At 35.2% G+C, this 23,454-nt stretch overlaps 1 protein-coding gene and 1 pseudogene across 2 annotated transcripts; one reads left to right on the top strand and one right to left on the bottom strand.

The window, feature by feature from the left end:
• Positions 1–11,944: 11,944 nt before the first annotated feature.
• Positions 11,945–15,357, bottom strand: LOC117933609 (rust resistance kinase Lr10-like). Of its 2 annotated transcripts, XM_034855062.1 has the most exons (3): positions 14,618–15,357; positions 13,238–13,264; positions 11,945–13,126 (listed from the first exon to the last, which is right to left on the bottom strand). In XM_034855062.1, exons 1-3 carry the CDS (start codon positions 15,270–15,272, stop codon positions 12,018–12,020), a joined length of 1,791 nt encoding a protein of 596 aa, XP_034710953.1. In that variant the 5' UTR covers positions 15,273–15,357; the 3' UTR covers positions 11,945–12,017. The 2 variants fall into 2 exon arrangements, with proteins under 2 accessions (XP_034710953.1, XP_034710954.1); XM_034855063.1 differs by lacking the exon at positions 13,238–13,264.
• Positions 15,358–16,087: 730 nt separating this feature from the next.
• LOC117933607 lies at positions 16,088–19,690 on the top strand (annotated as a pseudogene).
• The last annotated feature ends 3,764 nt before the right edge of the window (positions 19,691–23,454 follow it).

Below are 23,454 nucleotides of genomic sequence, written 5' to 3'. Positions count from 1 at the left end.
CATGCGTCAAACTGTTGCTGTTGGAGTCATCAAGAACGTGAAGACTGTCTTTGATGCGGTCATTAAGGTGGTTCTCTAGCCACCAAAGCAAGAAGGTTCCGCTCTTGCCGCCGTCTATGATGGTGGATTCGTGGGTGTATAGGTCCGATGCATCAGCGCTTCAAGACTAAATGGTGCTGAACGGGAATACGGCGACCTTTCCAGGAGCATTAGGTGGTGAGGTGTCGAAGAGGTGGAGCCCGAGCTACAAGAAGCACAAACCAGTGATGTTCAAACAGCTGGTGGAGTTGTCAGTTTGACGTATTGAAAATCCTTTATTTCTTGCTGCCTCACAAATCCCCAAGTTCGGGACTCCACTCTGCATGGTCTTACATGGCCAGCTTTGGCCCATCTCCCTAACGTCCACTCCCCTTTTAGCCTCATATTCATTTATTCGTTTACCTATTTGTTTATTTTATGCAAATTCTTCATATTTGAAACCAAAGTTTAATTTCCGGTTCCCCTTTTAACTTTCGAATTTAACTTTCAAAATCTTCACTCTCAAAATTTAATTCCTCAAAAATTCTTTTCGTAAATCTAATTTTCCAGGTTTCCGTTTTTCAAATAATTTCCGAATTCTCAATTTCCCAAAAGTTAACCTTCAAAAAATCCAATTTTCACATTCGTCCATTAAATCTTTACTACTTCTATCGTTATTATTTTATTTTATCTATTTATCTGTTCATTTTCCAATTTCCACCTTCGAACGATTTTTCAAAATTTCGATTTTCAAATTTAATTTCCGATTCCCGATATTTCAATTTTCACGCTTACTTATTTTATTACTATCATTAATATTCTATATTTATTTATTTAATTCGTTAAAAACCCAATCATTAAAGTTCAATTCTTCAAAATACTGACTCCCTAATTTAATCTTCAATCTCAAATTTCACCATCCACTTTTCATCCGTCCAAATATCGTTTTTCTAATTAGTAACATTATTCTATATTTATCTATTTGATAATTTCTAAAAATCTCATTCTTACATGTAATTTCTAAGAACCCAATTTTCAAATAATCTCTAAGACTTCAATTTTCAAATATCCTTCAAAAATCCCATGTCTTAATTTTCAAATATTCGTTTAAATCTTATGATCATCAATTACTATCCTATATTCATCTATCTATCTAATCTAATTCTTCAAAAATCTCATGCCTTAATTTAATTTTTCAATCTTAAAAATTCTACAATTCGCCTAAATTTTATCCTCATCAATTAAAATCATCATTCCATACCTATTCAAAGTCCAATCTTTCGAAAACCTCATGTCTTAATTCAACTTTCAATCCTAGAAACTCCATTATTCGTCTAAATTATATTTTTGTTAATTAGGATTCTTGTTCCATATCTATTTATTTATATAAGGTCTAATTCTTCAAGAAAATCCAATTTCTGAACTAAAGCGACAATCCCAAAAATTCTACTATCCATCTTTATTCACTTAAATATCATTCGCGTTCATTAGTATTATAATCCTATGCCTACCTACTTATTCAAAGTCTAATCCTTTAAAGATCCAATGCCCTAATTCAAATTTTCAATTAGAAAGATTCCGCTATTCTTTTTTTTTATTCGTTCAAACATTGTTTTTGTTAATTAGTATCATTATTTAATATTTATTTATTTATTTATTTCAATCATTAAAATTCAATTATTCAAAACCGGATTTCCAAATTCAACCTTTAGACTCAAAAATTCCACCATTCACTTTTTATTCATTTAAATATCATCTTTGTTATCATTATTATAAATTCCACGTTTAATTATTTCTTTCTTCTAAAAATTAGAATCCAATTATTCAAAGATCCGACTTTCAAACTTAATTTTCAAAATCCCATTACTCACTTTCATCCGTTCAAACATCACTTTTGTCAGAATCCGATTTTCCAATTTAATTTTTAATCTCACTATTCACTTTTCATCCGTCCAAATATCGCTTTGATTAATTTGTAACATTATTCCATATTTACCTATTTGTTTCTCTTAAAAATCTCAATCATTAAAGTCTAATTCTTCCAAATTCCGGTTTTCAAATTTAGCTATCTAAAATCCCAAGCGTCCTATCTCTGAACTTAATTTTCAGTTTCTAATATTCCGATTATCGTATTTGTTCATTCCTAAAAAGTCCGCCTTCTAGTGATCTTCGAGATTCCAATTTTTTTCAATTAAATTTCAAAAGTTTAATTTTCTCTCAAATAGTTTTAATTCCGCTTTGGTTTTCAAACGATCTTCCGCTCCTCTTGATTTTAATAAGCGTGAACGAATTTTTCATAATTCCAGAATAATGGAATCTGCGACATTAAGTCATGCTAAATAAACGGGCTTTGGTGAGGGCCCAACATGGGTGACTTTATGATTGATTGATTGACCGCTTGCTTTGATTATCATACGTGATTGATTTACCCTACTCTCTGACATACATGCGATTATTCTTAAATTGTGCACTAACCCTCTCTATTGATAGCGCATGGTGGCTTGTTGCCCAGGTATGTACCCATTTTCCCTCTAATCGTTGTCTATGCATGTCTCGACTCTTATGTGTGCATGATCATCCAGGATATTCATTGATTTACTCGTAAATTGCCACGTCAGCTTTATTTTATTAGTAGAGACCCGACTTTAGGGACTTAAAGGGGTGCTACGGTCTGTATCGTACTTTCCCGATAAGTAACCTGACCCCCGAACCCGATCCGATTTTTTTCGCAGACCGCCTTTTCCAAAATAAGGAGTCATACTTAGGGTTTTTCTTTCTTATTTTGTTTACCCTTTTAAAAATAAAACAAAAATAAGTGGCGACTCCAAGTCAGTTTTCTTAATCGAAATAAAATCAATTTTTCGAAAATCAAAATCGAGCTCGCCTTCGAGTGGGAAACGCATTGAGCCGAAATGCGGGGTCCACACTTAGTCATCATCTTTCCTAGATCTCATCATGGTTGTTTCAATTTTGGTTTAAATTGTGCCGAAGCTGTCAATCTTGCTCCTACTGACTGGTTTCCACATGTCGAATTTTGGAGCTTTTATGCAACTATGCCTCACCAACAAAGAAATTTCAGCCTTCAAGGCCAGCGATCAACACAAAGAAACTTAATTGCAAGAAATTTATCATCGAAAACGGGCAGTGTGTTGGGCGTGGAGTTAAACAGGGGTGACAAATGCACGTCCAGTGAAGAAGAGATTTAAGCTTGCTTTCTTTGTGCTGTCCTCTTTGCACTGAAGAGGTGGATTTAGCTGACCGAAACAATTCGCCTGATATTTCATTCAAAGCTATCGAAGATAAATAGTTTGTGCCATTCATTTCTCGCCAGATATTGGCTTCCGCATCATTTTCAGCAAGGCAAAATAATCCATCTCTACCTCCCACTCTCTCAAGAACCAAAACTAAGGCCGATATTGATTTGTAGGTTGTACGGGTTGCTGCAGTTAGCCTTGCACAGGTTAGAATTGCTGAAATCATGAAGAAAAGTGATCAGGTCCTTGGTAGTAGTTGTGAGAATCTATTCCATCTCCCATATTCCATCATACCCACTGCCCACCTTCTCACACTCATTTCCATATTCACCCCTCATGCCCCCATGCATATAATCATTTTTTTATACCCATTAACCTATTTCTCTTACCGTCTTTCTCATCATCTCAAATCCATTGCCCATCACCGTCCATGCTCACCACTTTCCTCACTCCTCTATCCCACATATCCATCATCTTAAATCCTTCCAAACGGTTCCTCTTTCTTCACACCCTATTATTGGCGTACCCCCACTAATCACCTCACATTCCACCATACCACCCATCATCAATAATCCTCTTTCTCTCTTACCATCCTTCACACCCATTTGTCAACAGCCCATACCCATCCTTTCTAACCTTCATACTCACCCATCTCATCACCTTTCCACTTTCCATGCATGAATACACCCACGTCCATACCTATATATTCCCCCAATCTTTCCACCCCTCATGCACACTCGCTCCACCACCACACCATTTTCCCTCACCACTTCCTCCACTTGAACTCTCTTCCATTCTCGCTCATACCCCTTTCATGCCCGCATCTTCCTATCCATATTCATACCCATTTTTCATATATACCCACCGAGACACTCCTCTCACTACCCATCGAGCCAAACCATTCCATCAAACCTTAATAAAACCCGTTTGGTTTTATCTCCCACGTACCTAAACACCCACTAGCCAAGGCCATTTGTATAACATGCTAGGAGATGCAGAGTAGATGAAGAGAATCATGTAGATAATGAGGAAAGCAGGCCTCCGTCTTGATGTTTTTTGGGTATCTAGATGCCGATAATGCTAAACTGAATCCTCATTCTCTTTCCAACACTACCACGCGGTTGAATGCAAGCTTCGTGGATTTGAAAATTTCCTTTGCCCCGGGTCGAATATATTGGCAAGTTTGGCTTGCAATTGAGAGGCTTTATAACATCCTAGATACTTTTCTCAACATGCTGGGTGGTCGGAAAGGATCTTTTGTTTGATAAATGTCACTTAGCGTGCTTTTTGTATTCTAGATAGTTAAACCAAATAATCATGGCCACTACTTGGTGTGAGATACGATGCTGCATGGGTTTTGTCTTTTGGAAAACTTTTGAAATCTGGTCTTTCAAACCATGTTGTTGCAAGCAGAGTTGCTAGTTGCAGTCATTTTATTCATGAGGATTACCCACGGATTTATGGTTTTGGAAGAATGGTTGCTTGCAAAACTGAATCAGGCACCAAATCACTGAATGACATGAAAGCACCTGAATGAAGGCGTCATATTGCAGAACCAGAAGTGGTATTAGAGAAGGAGCGGGGAAAATTTGAATAATGAAGCAAGGATTGCATCTGGTCATGAAGGACATGGAGCTTATAATGCTGAAAATTCGGTTAACTATGTACAATATCAAGATGGTCAATCCCATGAAGAGATAATGGAACAAAACACCGGTGGGCGAGATCTGAATTATAGTCAGTATCAGGAAAACACCTATCCAGGGTGAAGGTATGACTCGAGTTCTAGACAATGATATCAAGTGGATGGTTATGATGTGACAACCAATGTTCAATAGGGCACTGAGACCAATTCAGTTAGTGATTGTGCTGCTTTGGATGGGAAATCGGAGGTCTCTTATTTACAGCAAACTTCTCAGTCTGTTCTGGGAACTGTAACTGAGACTAGGATCACTGACAACGTTTCTAATTGGAACAATCTCTCACAAAGGAATGACAATTACCTAGAACATATGGTTTCTTGATCCTCATTACCCAGGTTGGTATTATGACATAGTTGTCTAAGAATGGTGCTCACTGGAGTCATATACTTCATATGTTCAGCCTACTATTCAAGCTCAGGGTCATCAGAAGGAAAATGAGGTTGTGGGAACTACAACTGAGAGTGGATTGACTGATCAGGATCAGGTTGCACAAGGGAATGACAAGTACCCAGAACATATGATTTTTGATCATCAATAAGAATATTTGTAAAACCACCACACTCTGTGGGGTTGAGGATTTCCATTTATATAGACGTATACAAAACAGAGTGAGTTTGAATATATAGGAAAGATAAGTACAAATGGAAATCATATCTCCTAAACTATATCTCCTACAATCAAGGAGGATTCCGTAAATCAATAACTGATTTACTGGAATTCTCTACAGCCCTCCGCAAGCTAAGAGTGAGATTAACACAAACTCGAAGCTTGGATCGAAAGAAGACATAAAGATCCTTTGAGACACTCTTTGTGAAGATGTCGGCCAGTTGTAAGTGGGACGGAACATGCTGAAGACGAAGGGTGCCAACAACAAAGAGCTCACGAAGAAAATAATAATCGAGGTCGATGTGCTTGGCACGCTTGTGGGACACGGGATTGGAGCTCAAAAAAATTTCACTCTTGTTGTCATAAAGAAGAAGAGGCCAATGAGTTAAAGTAACCCGAAGATCTTGTAGAAGATGAGTGAGCCATAAAACTTCAGCTGTAGTAAGGGCAAGAGCACGGTACTCGGATTCATAGCTTAAACGAGAACTGTGGGTTGTTTCTTAGCACTCCAAGAGACAAGATTATTGCCAAGAAAAATCGAGTAGCCAGAGGTGGAGCGTTTAGTGTCTAGGCAGCCAACCCAATCGGCATCTGAGTATGCAACTAAGCCCATTGAAGAGGATGAAGTGAACTTGAGACCATAATGAAGTGTGCCTTTTACGTAGCGAAGGATTCGCTTGACTGCCTGAAAGTGAATGTCAGTAGATGCATGAAGAAACTAACTTACAGAGTTGACTGAATGGGCAAGATTAGGACGCGTAGTAATTAAATATTGCAAAGCACCCACTAAGGAACAATAGAGAGTCAGATCGACAAATGGAGCACCTTCAGAAGATAGTCGTTGTGAGACAATCATGGGAGTAGTAACAAGTTTGTTGTCCAGCAAGTGAGCACGAGCCAAGACATCAGTAGCATATTTAACTTGGCTAAGGAAAAGGTTGTCTGGGATGGAAGACCCCTCAAGTCCAAGAAAATAAGTCAGCGGGCCCAAATCCTTGATAGCAAATTCGGAGTGTAGCTGGGAAATAAATTGATTGATGAGAGCAGATTTATTCCTAGTGAGTATGATATCATCAACGTAAAGGAGGAGATAAATAAGATCATCCTGCCGATTAAAGACAAATAAAGAAGTGTCTGCATGGCTGCAAGAAAAACCAAGTCGTAGTAGAAACGAACTAAAATGTTGAAACCAAGCACGGGGTGCTTGTTTCAAGCCATAGAGTGCCTTCTTTAATTTGCAAACATGAAGGGGATGGCGATGATCAACATAGCCCGGGAATTGCTCCATGTAGACAGTTTCATGAAGAATGCCATTGAGAAAGGCATTTTTTACGTCAAGCTGATGTAAAGGCCACTTGTGAGACACGGCGAGAGAGAGAACAACACTAACTGTGGAAGCTTTGACCACAAGGCTGAAGGTGTTTGTGTAATCAAGACTGGGAAGTTGAGTGTAGCCCTTTGCCACAAGACGCGCTGTGAAGCGCTCAATGGATCCATCAGAAAGAAATTTAGTCCGAAAAACCCATTTGGAACCCACTATATTAGCATTGGAGGGCCAAGGAACAAGATCCCAAGTGTAATTTATTTGAAGTGCCTTCATTTCATCATCCATGGCAGCAAGCTAAGCTGGGTTTTCGGCAGCGGATTTGAATCTCTTAGGCTCAGAGATGGCAAGCAGTGCATGAATCAATGGAGTAGACTGCACAAAGTTGAGATGAGCAGGATGCTGTGTCTTGAAAATTCTAGATTTGGCACGAGTAATCATGGGATGAGGGAGTTGATGAAGTAGTGGCATGAATCTGGTCCATGGGAACTGCAGAAGGATCCAAGTCCGTAGCAGATACAAGGGTAGGCAAGACTGCAATTGAAGGAGACGTGGACTCGGTAGCAGAAGAAGAAACCTGCAAGGGCTCAACAGCAGAGTCATCTGCACAAAAATGACAAGGAGAGATAGTAGAGACCTGCGTAATAGTAGGAGATGATGTGCTAGAAGGTGGTTCAAGGGAGCAGGGCTTGTAAAAATTTGAAAAACCAATAGCAGAAATAGAAGCAGGACTGGAAGTATTGGAAAACGGGAAAAAATTCTCATCAAATCGAGCATGTCGTGTAATATATGTGCGAGAGGTTGTAGTGTCAAAACAACGGAAGCCTTTATGTGAGGAACTATAACCAAGAAAAATACACGGTAAGCTATGGGGAGAAAATTTGTGAGGTACGTAATCACGTAAACATGGATAAATTCGGTAGCCAAATGGATGAAAATTTGCATAATTAGGAGGCTTACCAGATAAAACTTCAAAAGGTGAAAGACCACCAAGAACATGCATAGGCAACCGGTTGATAATGTAGGTGGCTGTGCTGAAAGCATCAACCCAATGTCGAGGAGGAACGTGGGAGTGAAAGAGGAGAGCAAGACCCGTTTCCGTCACATGACGATGTTTGCGTTCAGCTCTACCATTTTGGGAAGGAGTGTACGGACAAGACATTTGGTGGTGGATGCCAAATTGTCGAAGATGAGATTGAAACCAATTGCTTGTAAATTCAGCGCCACCCTTGCTTTGAAAAATCTTGATTTTGGTGGAGTGTTGATTTTCAACCAATTTTTGAAATTGGAGGAAAATATAAAAAAAATCAGATTTTAATTTCATAGGATAAAGCCAAGTAAATCGAGAGTAGTCATCGATAAATAATACATAATAGGTAAATCCCAAATTAGATTTGATGGGAGTGGGACCCCAAATATCGCAATGAATGAGGCCTAAAGTAACATTAGATCGAGTATTATTTTGGGGAAAAAGGCAAGCGATGACTCTTAGCGAGTTGACAAGTAGAGCAAAGAAATGGATTAAGCAACAAAAAAGTAAGAAATAATTGTCCTTTTTTATTCAAGAGAGATAAAATAGAGCAATTTACATGACCAAGGCGAGCATGCCATAATTCAAAGGAAGCATGTAAATTTTTATTTTGAAAGACAGAAACAAATGCAGAGTTGCCACGTTCCAGCACATAAAGACCACCCTCTCGTTTACCGGTTGCCACCGCCAGTCCTGTTACTCGATTCTATACAACAAAATTATCATGAGAAAAAGTGACAGGGAGAGGAAAATTAGAGGTCAGTTTGCTTATAGACAACAAGTTTTTGGTAAGACGAGGGACAACAAGAACATCCAAAAGTTTAAAATTGGAAGAGGGAGAGAGCGTGCCAGTGTGAGTAATAGGAAGAGAAGCACCATTTCCCACTATTACGCAGTCCTTACCATGATAGGGCTCAACCTTGTCCAACTGAGAAGGGTCAGGTGTCATGTGAGCGGAAGCACCGGTATCAGTGAACCAATCAGACTCCGAACCATTTGAGAGAGAATAGAATGTGTTGAAAGCTTTAGCAAGCTGTGTTGTAGGTTTATTCCGTTCATAACGGCTTCAACAACGATCAATAGTGTGGCTTTCAATCTTGCAGATTTGACATCGAGGGGTATAGGAGCCCCGTTTACCACGTCCATGACCATGGCCTCCATTGTAGCTACCGCGAGAACGACGGGACTTGGAGTTGCTACCACCCCGAGATGGAGAAAAGGGACCTTTGGTGGCAGTAAAAGCAGTAGAGGAAATAAGAGAAGAGGACCCAAGTGACTTTTGGAAGATCTCAAAGCTTTCGGCTTTGGGAACCAAGTCTTTGAAAGTTGTTAATGGGGTGAGAGACATCTGGGCAGTAGAAAAATTAGCAAAGTCAGTGCCCAATCCTCTGAGATACTAGTGAATTTTGTCGGTATCATCAACTGAGTGGCCAATTGCAGTGAGTTGATCACATAAAGCCTTAAATGAACAAGAGTATTCAGTGACACTTCGGGTGCCACACTTGATGAGTTGCAAGTCATCTTTAATGCGAAGCTCACGAGTCTTGGAAATATGGTTGAAAGAATTTTCCAATGTAAGCCAAACATCATGAGTAGTGGTAAGACCAAGGACTTCGACCATGGCTTCTTTAGTCAACGAAGAGAAGAGGAGACTGATAAGGTAGTGATCTTGAAGGTGCCATTCCACATATTTAGGATTTGGTTGAGAAGAAGAAGAATCAGAGGCGATAGTGATTGGAGGCGCTGCAATGGAACCATTGACATGGCTAAGGAGATTCTGACATTGAAGAAAAGGGAGAAGTTGATTTCTCTAGAGAAGATAATTTGTGGAGGAGAGTTTAATAGTAACCATGTGGATCATGGTGTTGAAAGAGAAGGAAGAATCGGCCATGAGGGGATCGAGGAGGTTAATCCAAAAAAGGCTCTGATACTATAAGAATATTTGTAAAACCACCACACTCTGTGGGGTTGAGGATTTCCATTTATATAGACATATACAAAACAGAGTGAGTTTGAATATACAAATAAAATAGGAAAGATAAGTACAAATGGAAATCGTATCTCCTAAACTATATCTCCTACAATCAAGGAGGATTCTATAAATCAATAACTGATTTATTGGAATTCTCTACAGCCCATAAATGAGGATTCCGTAAATCAATTACTGATTTACTGGAATTCTCTACACTCAATACCCTGGTTGGTATTATGATACAATTGCCCAAGAATGGCGCGCCAACAGAGAAACTCCAGTGACATCCCTGGGCCCACACATTTGTGGGTCCAGTTGCATGGCCACCTTTATGCCACGTGCCATATCTCGTTTCATCATTTTTTATTTTGAAAATAATTTTCCTAAACCCCATTTTGTGAATAAATTCTTCAATTTTGGTTTTTAATTAATTTCAAATCTCCATTTTTTTTTTCATCCTTAACATTTTTCTTAGGTTCCAAAAACCCATTTTTCAATAAAATTTGGCTGTCATTTTCTTTATGGCAAGCCACTTTCAGATCTTCTTTGATTTTTAAAAATGTTTTAAAATAAGCATGAATTTAATCTCGTAATTTCGAATAATGGAATTTTTGGAATTAATTCATGCAAAAATAAATGGGTTTTGGTGGGGGCCCAACATGGGTGATGATTCCTTTAAAAATAAAGTTGAGTGAAGTGCCATGTGTGCCATTGATGATTTCGTATCTGGTTTAGTGGCATGTGAGTCATGTTTTATGTTCATTTATTGTACACTAACCTCATTTCTTGATAGCGCATGGTGGCTCATTGCTAAGGTATGCACCTGCTCTCACTCTGGCCATTCTTTATTGAGCGTTTTGATTCTCACATGTGCATGTTTGTTCCGGGTATCCATCGTTTTCCTTACCAATTGCCATGATTGCTGTATTTTATTAGTAGAGACCCGACTTTAGGGGCTTAGAGGGGTACTACGGTCTTTACCGTACCTTCCTGATAAGTAACCTGACCCCCGAGCTCGATTTGGTTTTTCACAGACTATCTTTTCCAAAATAAGGAGTCACACTTAGGGTTTTCTTTCTTATTTTGTTTACCCTTTAAAAATAAAACAAAAATAAGTGGCGACTCCAAGTCATTTTTTAACAAATAAATCATTTTTTCAAATTAAAAATCAAGCTCGCCATAGAGTGGAAGTGCATGAGCCGAAATGCGGGGTCCACAATACCATATATTGAGAGAGTTTGAGTCTATTATTATTATTATTATTATTATTATTATTACATAATCTATTGAGTCCATGTTTTTTTCCTTTCTCAATGATTACTACATGGTCACATATCATATGGTTCATTTCTCCCACAATCTAATATTTTTCATGGTCTCCATTGGTAATTTGTATTGATAAAGTTCAAGATCAAGCATTCACCTGACTCTCTAACTCCTTTATTGTTAGGATACCTGCCCTATCTTCACCATTGATATGGTGTCATAACCAAAGTGCTACTTAGCTAGCAGCAAATCCAGTGTTTCATGCAAGGAATAAACACATCGAAATCGATCTCCATTTTATTCAATGCAAAGTTCTCCAACGAGCCATCACCATTCAGTATAATTTAGTCATTACATAACTAATTAGGCTTACTTCTCAGTCCAATAAAAAAGTGGTAAAGGCAAAAAAGAAAAAAAAAATAAGAAAAAAGAAACAAAAGAAACTCTATATGGGTGTAGTGGATGGGACTCTTATTTTCAAGTTTCCTAGATCTAATTCTATTACTATGTCATGCAATAGTTTCTATCTTGAATGTGATGGACATTAGTTACTCTTACTTGATTGAAAGGTGATCTATAGAGTCGTGTGTAGTTTAACTATAAATTGGGTTGCAAGAATATTCTTGGACATATTCATTAAAATATAATGCACAAGAAATACATTACATGGGAACAAGAACTTCTGGAATCTAACATCAATTGAGCCACTGGTATAATCATTTTATACAATCATTTGTTCAATTAACAGAACTATTAATAAAGATGCTATGATGATGAACAACTACAATATGAATTTTTATTAAACTATACATTCATAATAAGTTGAACATATAGACAATTATTTTTACTCTAGTTCTGAAATTATTGCCAACTCTTGTTGAAAAACTCTACCTGGCTTGCTCAAGTTTGTTGGAACTGTTGAAGCAAAAGGGTTAGGAGGCATGGTTAACTTGTCTCCTTCTCCTTCCAACATTTGAACCACAATTTTCATGGAAGGACGATCCACTGGACACCACTGAATACATGAAAGTCCCACAATTGCTAATTTCTTTGCAATCTCAACATCTCCTTCTTCTTCAATTCGAATATGCAATTCTTTCCCTATATCCAAATGATTATAAATCCATTTTGGGAAATATACTTGGCTAGTACTCTCCACACTGACATCAATGTTCTTCCTTCCTCCAACCATTTCAAGTAACAACATTCCATAACTATAAACATCTGACTTATAAGACACATTCCCAAAATTCCTAGATAACACTTCTGGAGCGATATAGCCCATTGTTCCCCTTACAATTGTCATAGAGACTGCACTTTGTTCCTTGGAGCACAATTTGGCTAAACCAAAGTCAGAAATCTTTGGATTAAAGTTGTGGTCAAGTAAAATATTATGAGGTTTGATATCAAAATGAAGGATTCTTTGATCACAACCTTGATGAAGATACTCAATTCCTTTTGCTATACCTATAGCAATTTCTTGAAGTTTCTTCCAACTAAGTGAATAGTTCTTGACAACTTTTGAAAATATGAACTTCTCCAATGACTCATTTGGTAAGTACTCATAAATTAGAGCTCGTTTAAATCTATCAGCACAAAATCCAACTAAACGAACTATATTAACATGGTGGATTGTACCCATTGTTGCTACTTCATTAATGAACTCTTCCCCATTTCCTTGAGAATTGTTAAGGATTTTTACTGCAACAAAAACTTCATCTGAAAGCTTTCCTTTGTACACGGTTCCATATCCTCCTTCCCCTAATTTATCTTTGAATTGACTCGTAATCCTTTTAATATCAGCATAGGAGTATCTTGAGGGCTTGAGAGCTTCATAGTCTTCTAGAAACTTTTTAACCTTTACTCTATTATCTCTTTCTACTTTATTTGAGCTATAGACACGATAAGGCACAACAATTACTAACATGAGAAGAAAGAAACCAAAGATTGCACCTGCATAAATAAAAAGAAGAAAACTTAAACTTTTTATTTAAATAAATAGTTAAAATAACCAAGTTAAGAATCTTTATCTCTATAATAAAATATGTATAAATAGAATATTACCTGTCACAATTATTTTCTTCGATACACCTATAAAAAATTAAGAAAAAAAAAAGTAATTAGCTTGTTATGCTCTTGGAATTAATAAAAACATGCTAAATTACATGTTCATGTGATATGATTTTAATCTAATTAATTTTATTCTAGGCTTCAACCTTATCTTTTTGGGTCCCTTTCTTGTATTCTATGGTTCATTTTTGAGGTAGTACCAATTCTGCTACTAACTCTATCCTAACTTGTAGTGGAAATTAAAACATACCCTTCTAATCCCTATTATGTATCATAGTTTTATGTTTCATAATACCGTATTGTCTTCATGACTCCCTAAACACAAATTCATCCAATTTTATGACAAAAATAAAAATAAAAATAAAAATGAAACTCTATGTAAAAGGAATGTGAAGAAATCTATATCCTTATTCTATACCATTATATACAGTGATCCAATTGGTAGGTACGATGACACTTGGCGATTCGATTGACCATTAACATCGAACTTCTCATGTTAGGTATAAGGGAAAAGTCATCTATGTGGATAACCATTAAAACTAGAAAAATGATGTTTATGGAGTTTTTTACACAATTGTAATTATTGAGAGTTGAAATAAAGATGAATTACCTGGAAAATTAAGGGTTAGTATGGTCCACTTGGATATGAAAAAAAATTTAAGAAAATCAACAATATTCAACAATCTTAGTAATTTTTTGTTATTAAATATTTCGTGATCCAAAAGGAATACTTGAATATCAATTGTATTACTTTGTATTTTTAGGTTCACATCCTTGGAAAAATAAGAAGAAAATAAAGAAAAATATTAATTGTAAGTAGGTAGGAAAGAATGCATTATAAAAGGACTTTAACATTTTTCTTTTATTTCTTTAATTTTTCAAAAAATTAAATCCAAAATAAACATTTAACTCTTTGTTTAATTATTTCCCTTAATTTTATTGACCGCTAAAAAATTGAAGAAAGAAAAGAAAAGGGCCTTAGTTTGAATCCGTTAGTTTAGCTCAATGTTTTGAGGTGAAATGTAAGAAAAACAATATATTACTTTACCCAAAAATTCATCTAACAAGAGTTTTAAAATGTAAAAAATTATTTTCACTAATTATTTCAAATTATTTTTTCAGATTTAGAGATTATTTTATCCCTTGTAATCAAATTATTCTCTCTTTTTTTTCTTTTCTTTTTTTTTTTCTGATTTTCAAAATCCCAATAAAACGCAAATTCAATCAGCAGAATTTATCAGCTCATATCCTTTACAAAGGTTTTTTTAATTCCAAAATGGAGCATTTGTATATTAAATCGTAGTAGAGGATATGAGGTGAGCATGAAAGATGAAAAGAAGATGAATGGGGAATTAAGATGCAGAGTCTCTTTACCTGTAATACATTCAGTTTCTGGTTCCCTGCTATTACTCTTCTTCAGTCTGCATATTTTTCCTCCTTCTGGGCAGCTTCCACATATTGATTTCGACCACTTCAAAGAAAATGCACTTCCTTTTAATATATAACCCCTATCAATTGGAACTGAAGCGTTGTAAAGCCTGCGGCAAGAGGATAGATCCGTATCTTGGACAGAGCTGGAGGAATAAACAGCATAAACTGGGTTACCAGGGTTAGAAAGGCAAGGGATGCGTTCTAGAGTTACATATGGGGAACAATTAATGAAGAAGGTGATGTCCCGTTCAAATTTGAAGTGGAAGGGGGAGGCAACTAAATTGAGGTTTCGAAGCTGTCTCGCAAGGCAATTATCCGGGTCCTGGACAATGATTTCCCGGGATTTGTAAACTATTTTCTTCACCAAGAGCTTTACCGAAACTGGCAGGTCTAGCATGGTCTGATTATTCTCAGTGCAAGATAACTCAAATCCCGGATATCCACAGTGGTGTGGCTGGTGTTTTAGACGGAAAGGGAACTGGATGAGTGGACCCTGGTCGCCACAACCATTCGATGTCATGCACTCATCTCGGCCCCCTCTCATCTCCACAAACAAGGTCAGAAACAAGAACAAAAACAAACAGAGATATCGATCCATTTTTATGGAAGGAATTTGTGATTTTTGCCAAGGACAGAAGTCTCTGGGATAGGAAAGAAAGTGGAAAGGGAGATACAAATATCGCGAGGAGATTAGCCTGAAAATTTATAGAGAAGAATTGTAGGAAGGAGGATTACTGCGGTGGTACATTTTACTAATAGATTTTCACTTTATAACAATGTCCTTTCACCCTGTATCACATGTATATGTTTATTTTGTCTCTTTCAAAATGTAAGTATTCCATTTAATTTATACACATAAACATTTTTATGCAAGTCACATTACGTACTCTAAAATTTAATAATACTTCATTTATTATAATTTAAATCTAAATGGACCGTCCTCCTTAATTTATTTTGTATGTTTTTTAAAAATCAAATTTTGATTTAAAGTAGGCATTTGATTAGAAGAAATAAAACTTAAAATACAAATAATAAAAAACTATATAAAACATATAGAAGTTTAAATTATTGGAAAAATGATAACTTAGCATGATACCGTACATAATTCATTATTTGTACAAGGTTAATTTGGTATACATTATGGCCCATGTCGAGGAAAGTTGCTAATTCAGTAGTAAGATCCTTTTTTTAAAAATAAAAAGAAAATTAATTTCAAATATAGTGATTCTTGATTTTCATTTTCATTATGCTAATTCAGAAGCCTCTAATGATTGAACCTGATCATGAACAGAGGGTGGGTATGCGTTTCTTCAATGTGAAGTTATCCATACATAGAAAAATCAAAGTAGTTGACTATAACAGTCAATAAGTCTCATTTCACACTCTTTTCACGTTGCAGGAAAATTGGGACCGCAAGCCTGTTGGGGGATAATTTGATCTCTCTCTTAAATTAAACATAAAACTGAAGAATTCCAACTCCGTATCTCTCTCAAATGTTATGATGTTTAGAGAAGCAAAACTTGTGGCGTTAGCGCTCTTCCACACTTTCTTGCTTGCAATTTGTGCTGCTAATGGAAACCAGACTTGCAGACCCTCTTCTTGTGGAGAGATTCAAAACATCAGCGACCCTTTCCGATTGAAAGGTGATCCATCTGGGTGTGGTGATCCTGACTATGAATTGGTCTGCGAAAACAATCGTACTATGGTCAACCTCACCCTTGGGAAATACTATGTTGCTGATATCAACTACGATCACTATACCATTCGGGTAGTGGATCCTGGGGTCGAAAAGGGCAACTGTTTCTCAACTCCTCTCTATTCCTTGTCATATTACAGCTTTGATTCAAATTATTATTGGGTACCGGGAGTGACCAATACAACGGTTTTGATGAACTGCGAGCAGCCAATAAGTGATGGCAACTATATTCCTATCACTCCTTGCAACAGAAGCAATGTGACTTCATCTTCCTCACAAGCATATGTTTATGCACTAGTCGGAGATTTATACATGGAGGTGGGAGAGATTAAGTATTCATGCACCATCCTCAGGACTATTGCTACTCGATTCTTGAAGCACGACAATCTTTCAATGTCAGATTTGCAAGAAGTGCTGCTTCTGGGGCTTGATATTTCATTTTTGAGCTTCCGCTGCAAAAGCAAATGCGAGGTGAAAGGGCTAGACTGCAAGCGGAATTATAGCAATTATACCGTACAGTGCACCAAACGTATGAGCAATGTTTATTTTTATCCATTCATGTATTTATTTTGCTTCAACATTTTATAACTAATAATATTTGCTTAATTGGTTTGATCTTGCAGCTCGGATCTTTCTCTATCTGCTATATATAATCAGTGAGACTTTGGGAGTTTACTTTTATTATCTTTCATGTTCATTTTTACTTCTATTATCTTTCTCATGTTAAATTCAATTTATGTTGTTTTTCTGTTAACAGGAACTCTATTAGGTGTGGACCGTTTTATCGAATGTAAGGCTTATTAGTTCCATTTGTTGTAGAAGAAAGAAAGAGATTTTTTTTTTATTTTTTTTTATTTTCATTCCATTAATTTCAACATGGTACCTGTGGGCTGCTTAATATCATTGTCTAGTTGGCAGTCACATAGAGCAAAATGCAAAAGCTTCTTCTACTTTTACCATTGACCATATTTACTGAATTTCAACCTGCAGACTTCGGAGATCTTTCGTATGGAGGCGGAACAACTTTAGCTGGTAAGGCTTTGAGAAGTTCTTTATAATAATAATAAAAAATTATTAATTTGATGATAAAATGAAATGATAATTTATTTTTGGAGTTCACGATAAATGAATAAAATAAAAAACTGTTATTCTAAATTACACATTCAATCCCACAATAGTCATTTGAGACTGAGGTCATAGCCGAATAAAGAAAATATATTTAAATTAATCAATAGTATAATAAATGATTGGATTTTTCGTCCACTTAACTAATAATAACTATGATGATGATGATTATTATTAATATTACCCTTTCTCTTCTATCCTATCCATCTCTTCCTAATTTTTAATCAAAACCAATAGCAGTAATAATATTTCTCTTGTATTTGTTTCTTGCTCATTTTAAATCTATCATATGTATGAATCTTTCTTTTCTTGAACTTAATAATTTTTGTTCCTCTCATATTTGCAGCTGGGACAGTCTTGATATTTCAACTCATGGGTAAGACTTCCAGATCTCAATAAGTATATAATTGCACACGTCTTATACCTCTTTTTGCCTGGCACTTTTGGAATCCTTTCATTCAAGATAAAAGCCGACAATCAAGTTTGGCAATGCATTTGGTTGTACAAAATGAATCATAAATTGAAATTCCAATTTGTGAAATTCAGAAATTTTCTTTCAAATAAAATTATTATTATTTTTAAAAAAATTTGTGATGTATTTGATTTCAAATTATTCCTAGATTTGTTAGAGTACAAGGAAATTGAAGAATAGAGTTGGAATTTGGCATCTAATTTCATTCCTTAATTTTGTACAACAAAACAAATTTTCTCAATTGATTATTCCATCCTTTATGTATATCATGCTGTCACCCAAAAGAAAAAGAGTCACATGACTATGTTTGAGTGGAAATCCAAAACCTAAGATATAGGTGAAATGACCTTTTCAAAACTAATTTTATTTGTTGCATTTGATGATTGAATGTGGTTAGATGATTATAAATCTTCCTCTGACGTTTTTCATATCTTTAACATGTGATTTATATGTAGTCATGATCATCATTGGACGAGCTGTGATTGGTATTTTGTGCCTCTTTGCCTATTTAATTTACAAGTTTCGACGGAGACACTTATCATTAGATGATGATATTGAAGAATTCCTACATAACTACCAAAATCTTCGACCAATCAAATACACATATTCAGACATAAAGAAGATGACTTATAATTTTAAGCATAAATTGGGTCAAGGAGGTTTTGGCTTTGTGTACAAAGGAAAACTCCGAAGTGGCCGCATCGTAGCTGTAAAAATGTTGGTTATGTCAAAGGCTAATGGGCAAGATTTTATCAATGAAGTTGCTACAATTGGAAGAATTCATCATGTTAATGTGGTGAGACTTGTTGGATTTTGCATACAGAGATCAAAATGGGCCCTTATATATGACTACATGCCCAATGGATCTCTTGATAAGTTTGTTTTTCTTGATCAAGGAAACAACATTCCTTTGAGTTGGGAAAGATTATACAAGATTGCACTTGGAGTAGGACGTGGGATCGAATACTTACATCAAGGGTGTGATATGCAAATTCTTCATTTTGATATCAAGCCACACAACATTCTTCTTGATGAAGACTTCACTCCAAAAGTTTCAGATTTCGGTCTTGCAAAATTATACTCAACAGATGAAAGTATTGTATCAGTCACTGCTGCTAGAGGAACCTTGGGCTACATTGCTCCTGAATTGTTCTACAAAAACATTGGAGGTGTATCATTTAAGGCTGATGTTTATAGTTTTGGAATGTTGTTATTGGAAATGGTGGGGAAAAGGAAGAATGTGAATGCATTTGCAGAGCATTCAAGTCAAATATATTTCCCATCATGGATTTATGATAGATATGATCAAGGAGAGGACATGGAAATGGGAGATGCCACTGAGGATGAAAAAAGTATGTAAGAAAATGGTGATAGTTGCGCTATGGTGTGTACAAATGAAGCCTGTGGATCGTCCTTCAATGAGCAAAACATTGGAGATGCTTGAAGGAGAGATTGAACTATTGAAAATGCCTCCTAAGCCAACTCTATGGTCTATCGAGAATCATGAGCAATCCATGGTAGAGTTACCAATTTCATCATCTAATTCCATGGGTACAATAAGCTTAAATGGAAGGTAGTCCTACTCCATCTAATTGCTTATTTTGTAATCCAATAATAATGTGTGATTGTGTCTTATGTGTAAGGTTTCTATGAGATCAGTGTATGTAATAAAATAGAGTTTCTTCTTCAAACAATAGTTTGGTTCCTTGTAAGTAAGGTTGTGTACAAGTAATAAAATATCATTTTAGATATTTGAATAGTGTTCTTGCTTGCCCTTAAAATTATCAAAGAAAATCCTCCATTTCCTTTGAAGTTCTATTTTTTTTTCAAGTATTCTACAAAAATAATTATTGGGGTTGTAGATGTTCGACTAAGTTATTTTGTTATAACTTGTTTCTAGTAGTAATCTAGGCTTTCAAGGATCAATAGTGCCAATTACAACATTTCTTTGGTAAGTAATTCCGTATAGCTTTTGTTAGAGAAGTGTCCTTGGGCCCTCTAAAGGTTACAATTACATTCTTGGACATTGGATTGCATCATTCCATATATGGTTCTTCAAATTAATGGACACTTTGATTTCTCCATTCATAGACTTCTACGCCTTGTTGAAATTTAATTAGGACTTTGATCTTACCCTTCGCACTTTAAATCAGGCTCTCAAATCAAAAGTTGCATTTTAATAGAGAGAGAATTAACAAAGAAGTAACAATTTGAGAGCTCAAACCTTTCCTTGATATATGTCTATTACTATAATTCATTATGAGCATAAAATTGTAAGAGCAAATAAATATTCAAAATTTTAAAATGGTCTCCTACAACTCACACCGTTCAATAATTTCTGTGGACCATTGTACATGTGGTCAATTTTGATGCTTTATTTATTGAATATGACTTTTCAAATAAAACCATCGAGTCAATTTTCTTGACACTAAAAGTAAGTTGGTCCTTATATTTATAGGACTCTATTTCTTTTGTCTTTAGAAATGTGAAATGTGCTAGATGTGATAGGACCATAATACTACATGAATTATGCCGATAATACCATACATTGTATTTCAGTACGTATCTATGAGCAATGTCTATTTTAATTTATTTATGAATATATTTTGCTTGTTAGATTTCCGAAGCTTCACTCCCATTAAATATAGAATATGGGGAATCTAGATTTTCCATGAATTGGTCAAAACCTGTGTGTGGAAATTGTGAAGCAGAAGGTGAGAAATGCAGGCTGAAGATGAGTAATGGCATGTAATCTGAAATTGAGTGCATAAAGAAGCCAGAAAAAGGTACGTGCTACACAATATTAGCCCATGCCATATTCCTTTGCACCCTGATATGGAAACGGAAAATTTGACATAATTTCATTTTATCTATTCGTATCTTGATATGGAAACATCAAAGACTGCAAAAAAAAAAAAAAAAGCCCTGTCGGAACCATGGGAATGAACACAAAGTCATAGGCTTCAGTCCAAGAACACTGCCTAAAATTAATCTGTATGGCATCATCACGTGATAGATTATGATTTATTAATTTCAAAAGCATAGCCAGCTACTAAGTTTATTTTATCTCTTACAGGTGCATAAAAGAAAAACTAACAATTACTGGTGATTTTCTATTCACACATATATATGGATTTGCATTTGAGATCAACTTTAGTTGTGTCAGTTCTTTGAAGAAAAAAAAACTTTCATCATGCCTTGAAGTGAAATTTCCATCCTCAATCCCCATTAAATAACATATAATTGTCTTATGTGGAGAGTGTAAAAGCCTACTAAATTGGTTCAATCTATTTAGTAGGACCAAAATATTAAAGCAAAACCCTATAATATGCCTCCTCCAACAATTTAACAATTTGCAGCAATTATCATCTATAAAAGGGATTTTATTTATTTATTTTGCTAAAATGAGAAAGAATGGAATTCAAGTTAATGAGTAGTCATTTTAATTACTTAGGAAATTCATGTTTTAATCCAATATTTAGTAACAGTGTCTAAATCATGTATTTAATATAATAAAAAGTTACATAGACGCATAATTAAGACCATTATTTTCAATAATTCTAATACTTCACCCATTAAATAGGATGACAACTTGCAATGACCTCCTTTCTTTCACACAAGCATGTGGGTATGTCTTATAATTAAATAGCTCACCATGCTTGGCTAGCTATATGGAAAAATCAAACATCATGGGCAAGTTGATGTACCCAGTCACCCCCATACTTCAATACTGACTAAGATAGTCAATACTATAGAAAAATCAAACACTGTGGGCAAGTTGATGTCCTTTTTTACCAGTAATTTTCTTATTAAGAAATGAGGTACTTTTAGAGAGTTACTAATTTCCTTATTCTTAAGAGAAAATTCATAAGAAAAATTGATGATATGATTCATAAAGAAATAAACAAAATCAAAATCAGATTTTGGAGAGCCTTACATTAGTCAATAAAGGCATACTTTTTTCAAATTAGAAAAATGCAGGGGATAACAAGTTAGGTTTCACTAGAAATGTAGTAGTAACAATCTAAACTCACAAAAGGAGAATTATTTGAAAGTTTGAAGGTGAGTGCATAGAGAAAGATCTACAACTACAAACAAAAAATGATCTCTCATGGTTCCAAGTTGTAGTCCCCCACTATAAAATAATGCTTGAATCAATTTCTTTCCTCATTGGTCCCACAGGGACTTGTCAAGTTTGAGAGGCTGAGTGTCAAATGCTATTCATTGTCATAACTAGAATCCAAAAAAGATGATAAGATTCGTAATGAAATGGCTAAGAAATTTTTCTACTCCACTTGCTTTGCATTGGTATAAGGTCCATCCACAGATGTCCAGGCATAAATATGACTTGAAGTAGAGACGGAAACATGATGCCAATAGAATTGATTGGTACCTAATATTCCATGGAGAAAGGTGTATAGATAAGATATATTATAGTCTTGGATGAGCTTAGATGGGCATGTTTCAATTCATAAACAATAGCTAGTAAGTCACATCTACGAAGAACTTGTAGAAACTACTATAAGGAAAAAGGAAACAATGACGCTTTTTAAGCATCAAGAAAGACATATGATGTGGTTTGCCTAAGCATCATATTATATCATGTCAAGAAATGTATTTGGATACATGAATGCTTCTAGGAAACCTTATCCTTCATATCTAACTCAATAAAAATGGGATGAGAAATACCATTAATTGAAAAGGAGAGAGTGGAAGAAAAGGAACTTAAATATGTTGTTAAGAAATTATAGAGGGTATGAGTCAAATGGCTTTGATACCATGAAAAAAATAAAAGTAGAAAAATAGTAAAATTAGTGTTCTATATATATATTTTTGCATGTATTTATTCTTTTATGCATAGTACAATTGAAGAACATAATAAAATAAATTAGTAAATCTCTTTGTTCCTTAACTATACTTTAAAATTGTCATCTATATGTTTGATATTTTTTATGGCCTTCCCATTAATTGTTTTTAAAACAATAACTCCCACTTTTCATGGAAAAGAAAAACCATTATAGAATTAGTCAAGCTTGATCTATACGAATTTGTTGGTATCGTAGAATTTGTTGGGTCCTTCTTAATAATCCTTTTGAAAATGATTATATATATATATATATATATATATATATATATATATATATTATATATATATATATATATTGGTTATCTCCACCATGTTTAGTCCATTTGATTAGCAGATTTTGGACATTATTCGTCCCTCATAAATTTTGTGGGGAAATTTCAAAGCCAGTTTTTCCATGGAAAATAAGAAACCATCTAACCATCAGTCAAGCTTTTCCACCATCCTTTCAATCCTTGTAAGATACATCAACTATCCCACAATTTTTAATGTTTCTATATTGACACCTTCCCAAAAGGTCCTTCTCAATAATTCTTTTAAAAACAATGGCACCCATTTTCTTATGGAATACAATATATGTGTGTGTTTGTATATATATATATATATATATATATATATATATA

This window comes from Vitis riparia, chromosome 16 (assembly GCF_004353265.1).
Source record: "Vitis riparia cultivar Riparia Gloire de Montpellier isolate 1030 chromosome 16, EGFV_Vit.rip_1.0, whole genome shotgun sequence".
Lineage (NCBI taxonomy): Eukaryota > Viridiplantae > Streptophyta > Magnoliopsida > Vitales > Vitaceae > Vitis > Vitis riparia.
The sequence above is the reverse complement of the archived record's forward strand: the minus strand, read 5'-3'. Positions and strand labels throughout refer to the sequence as shown.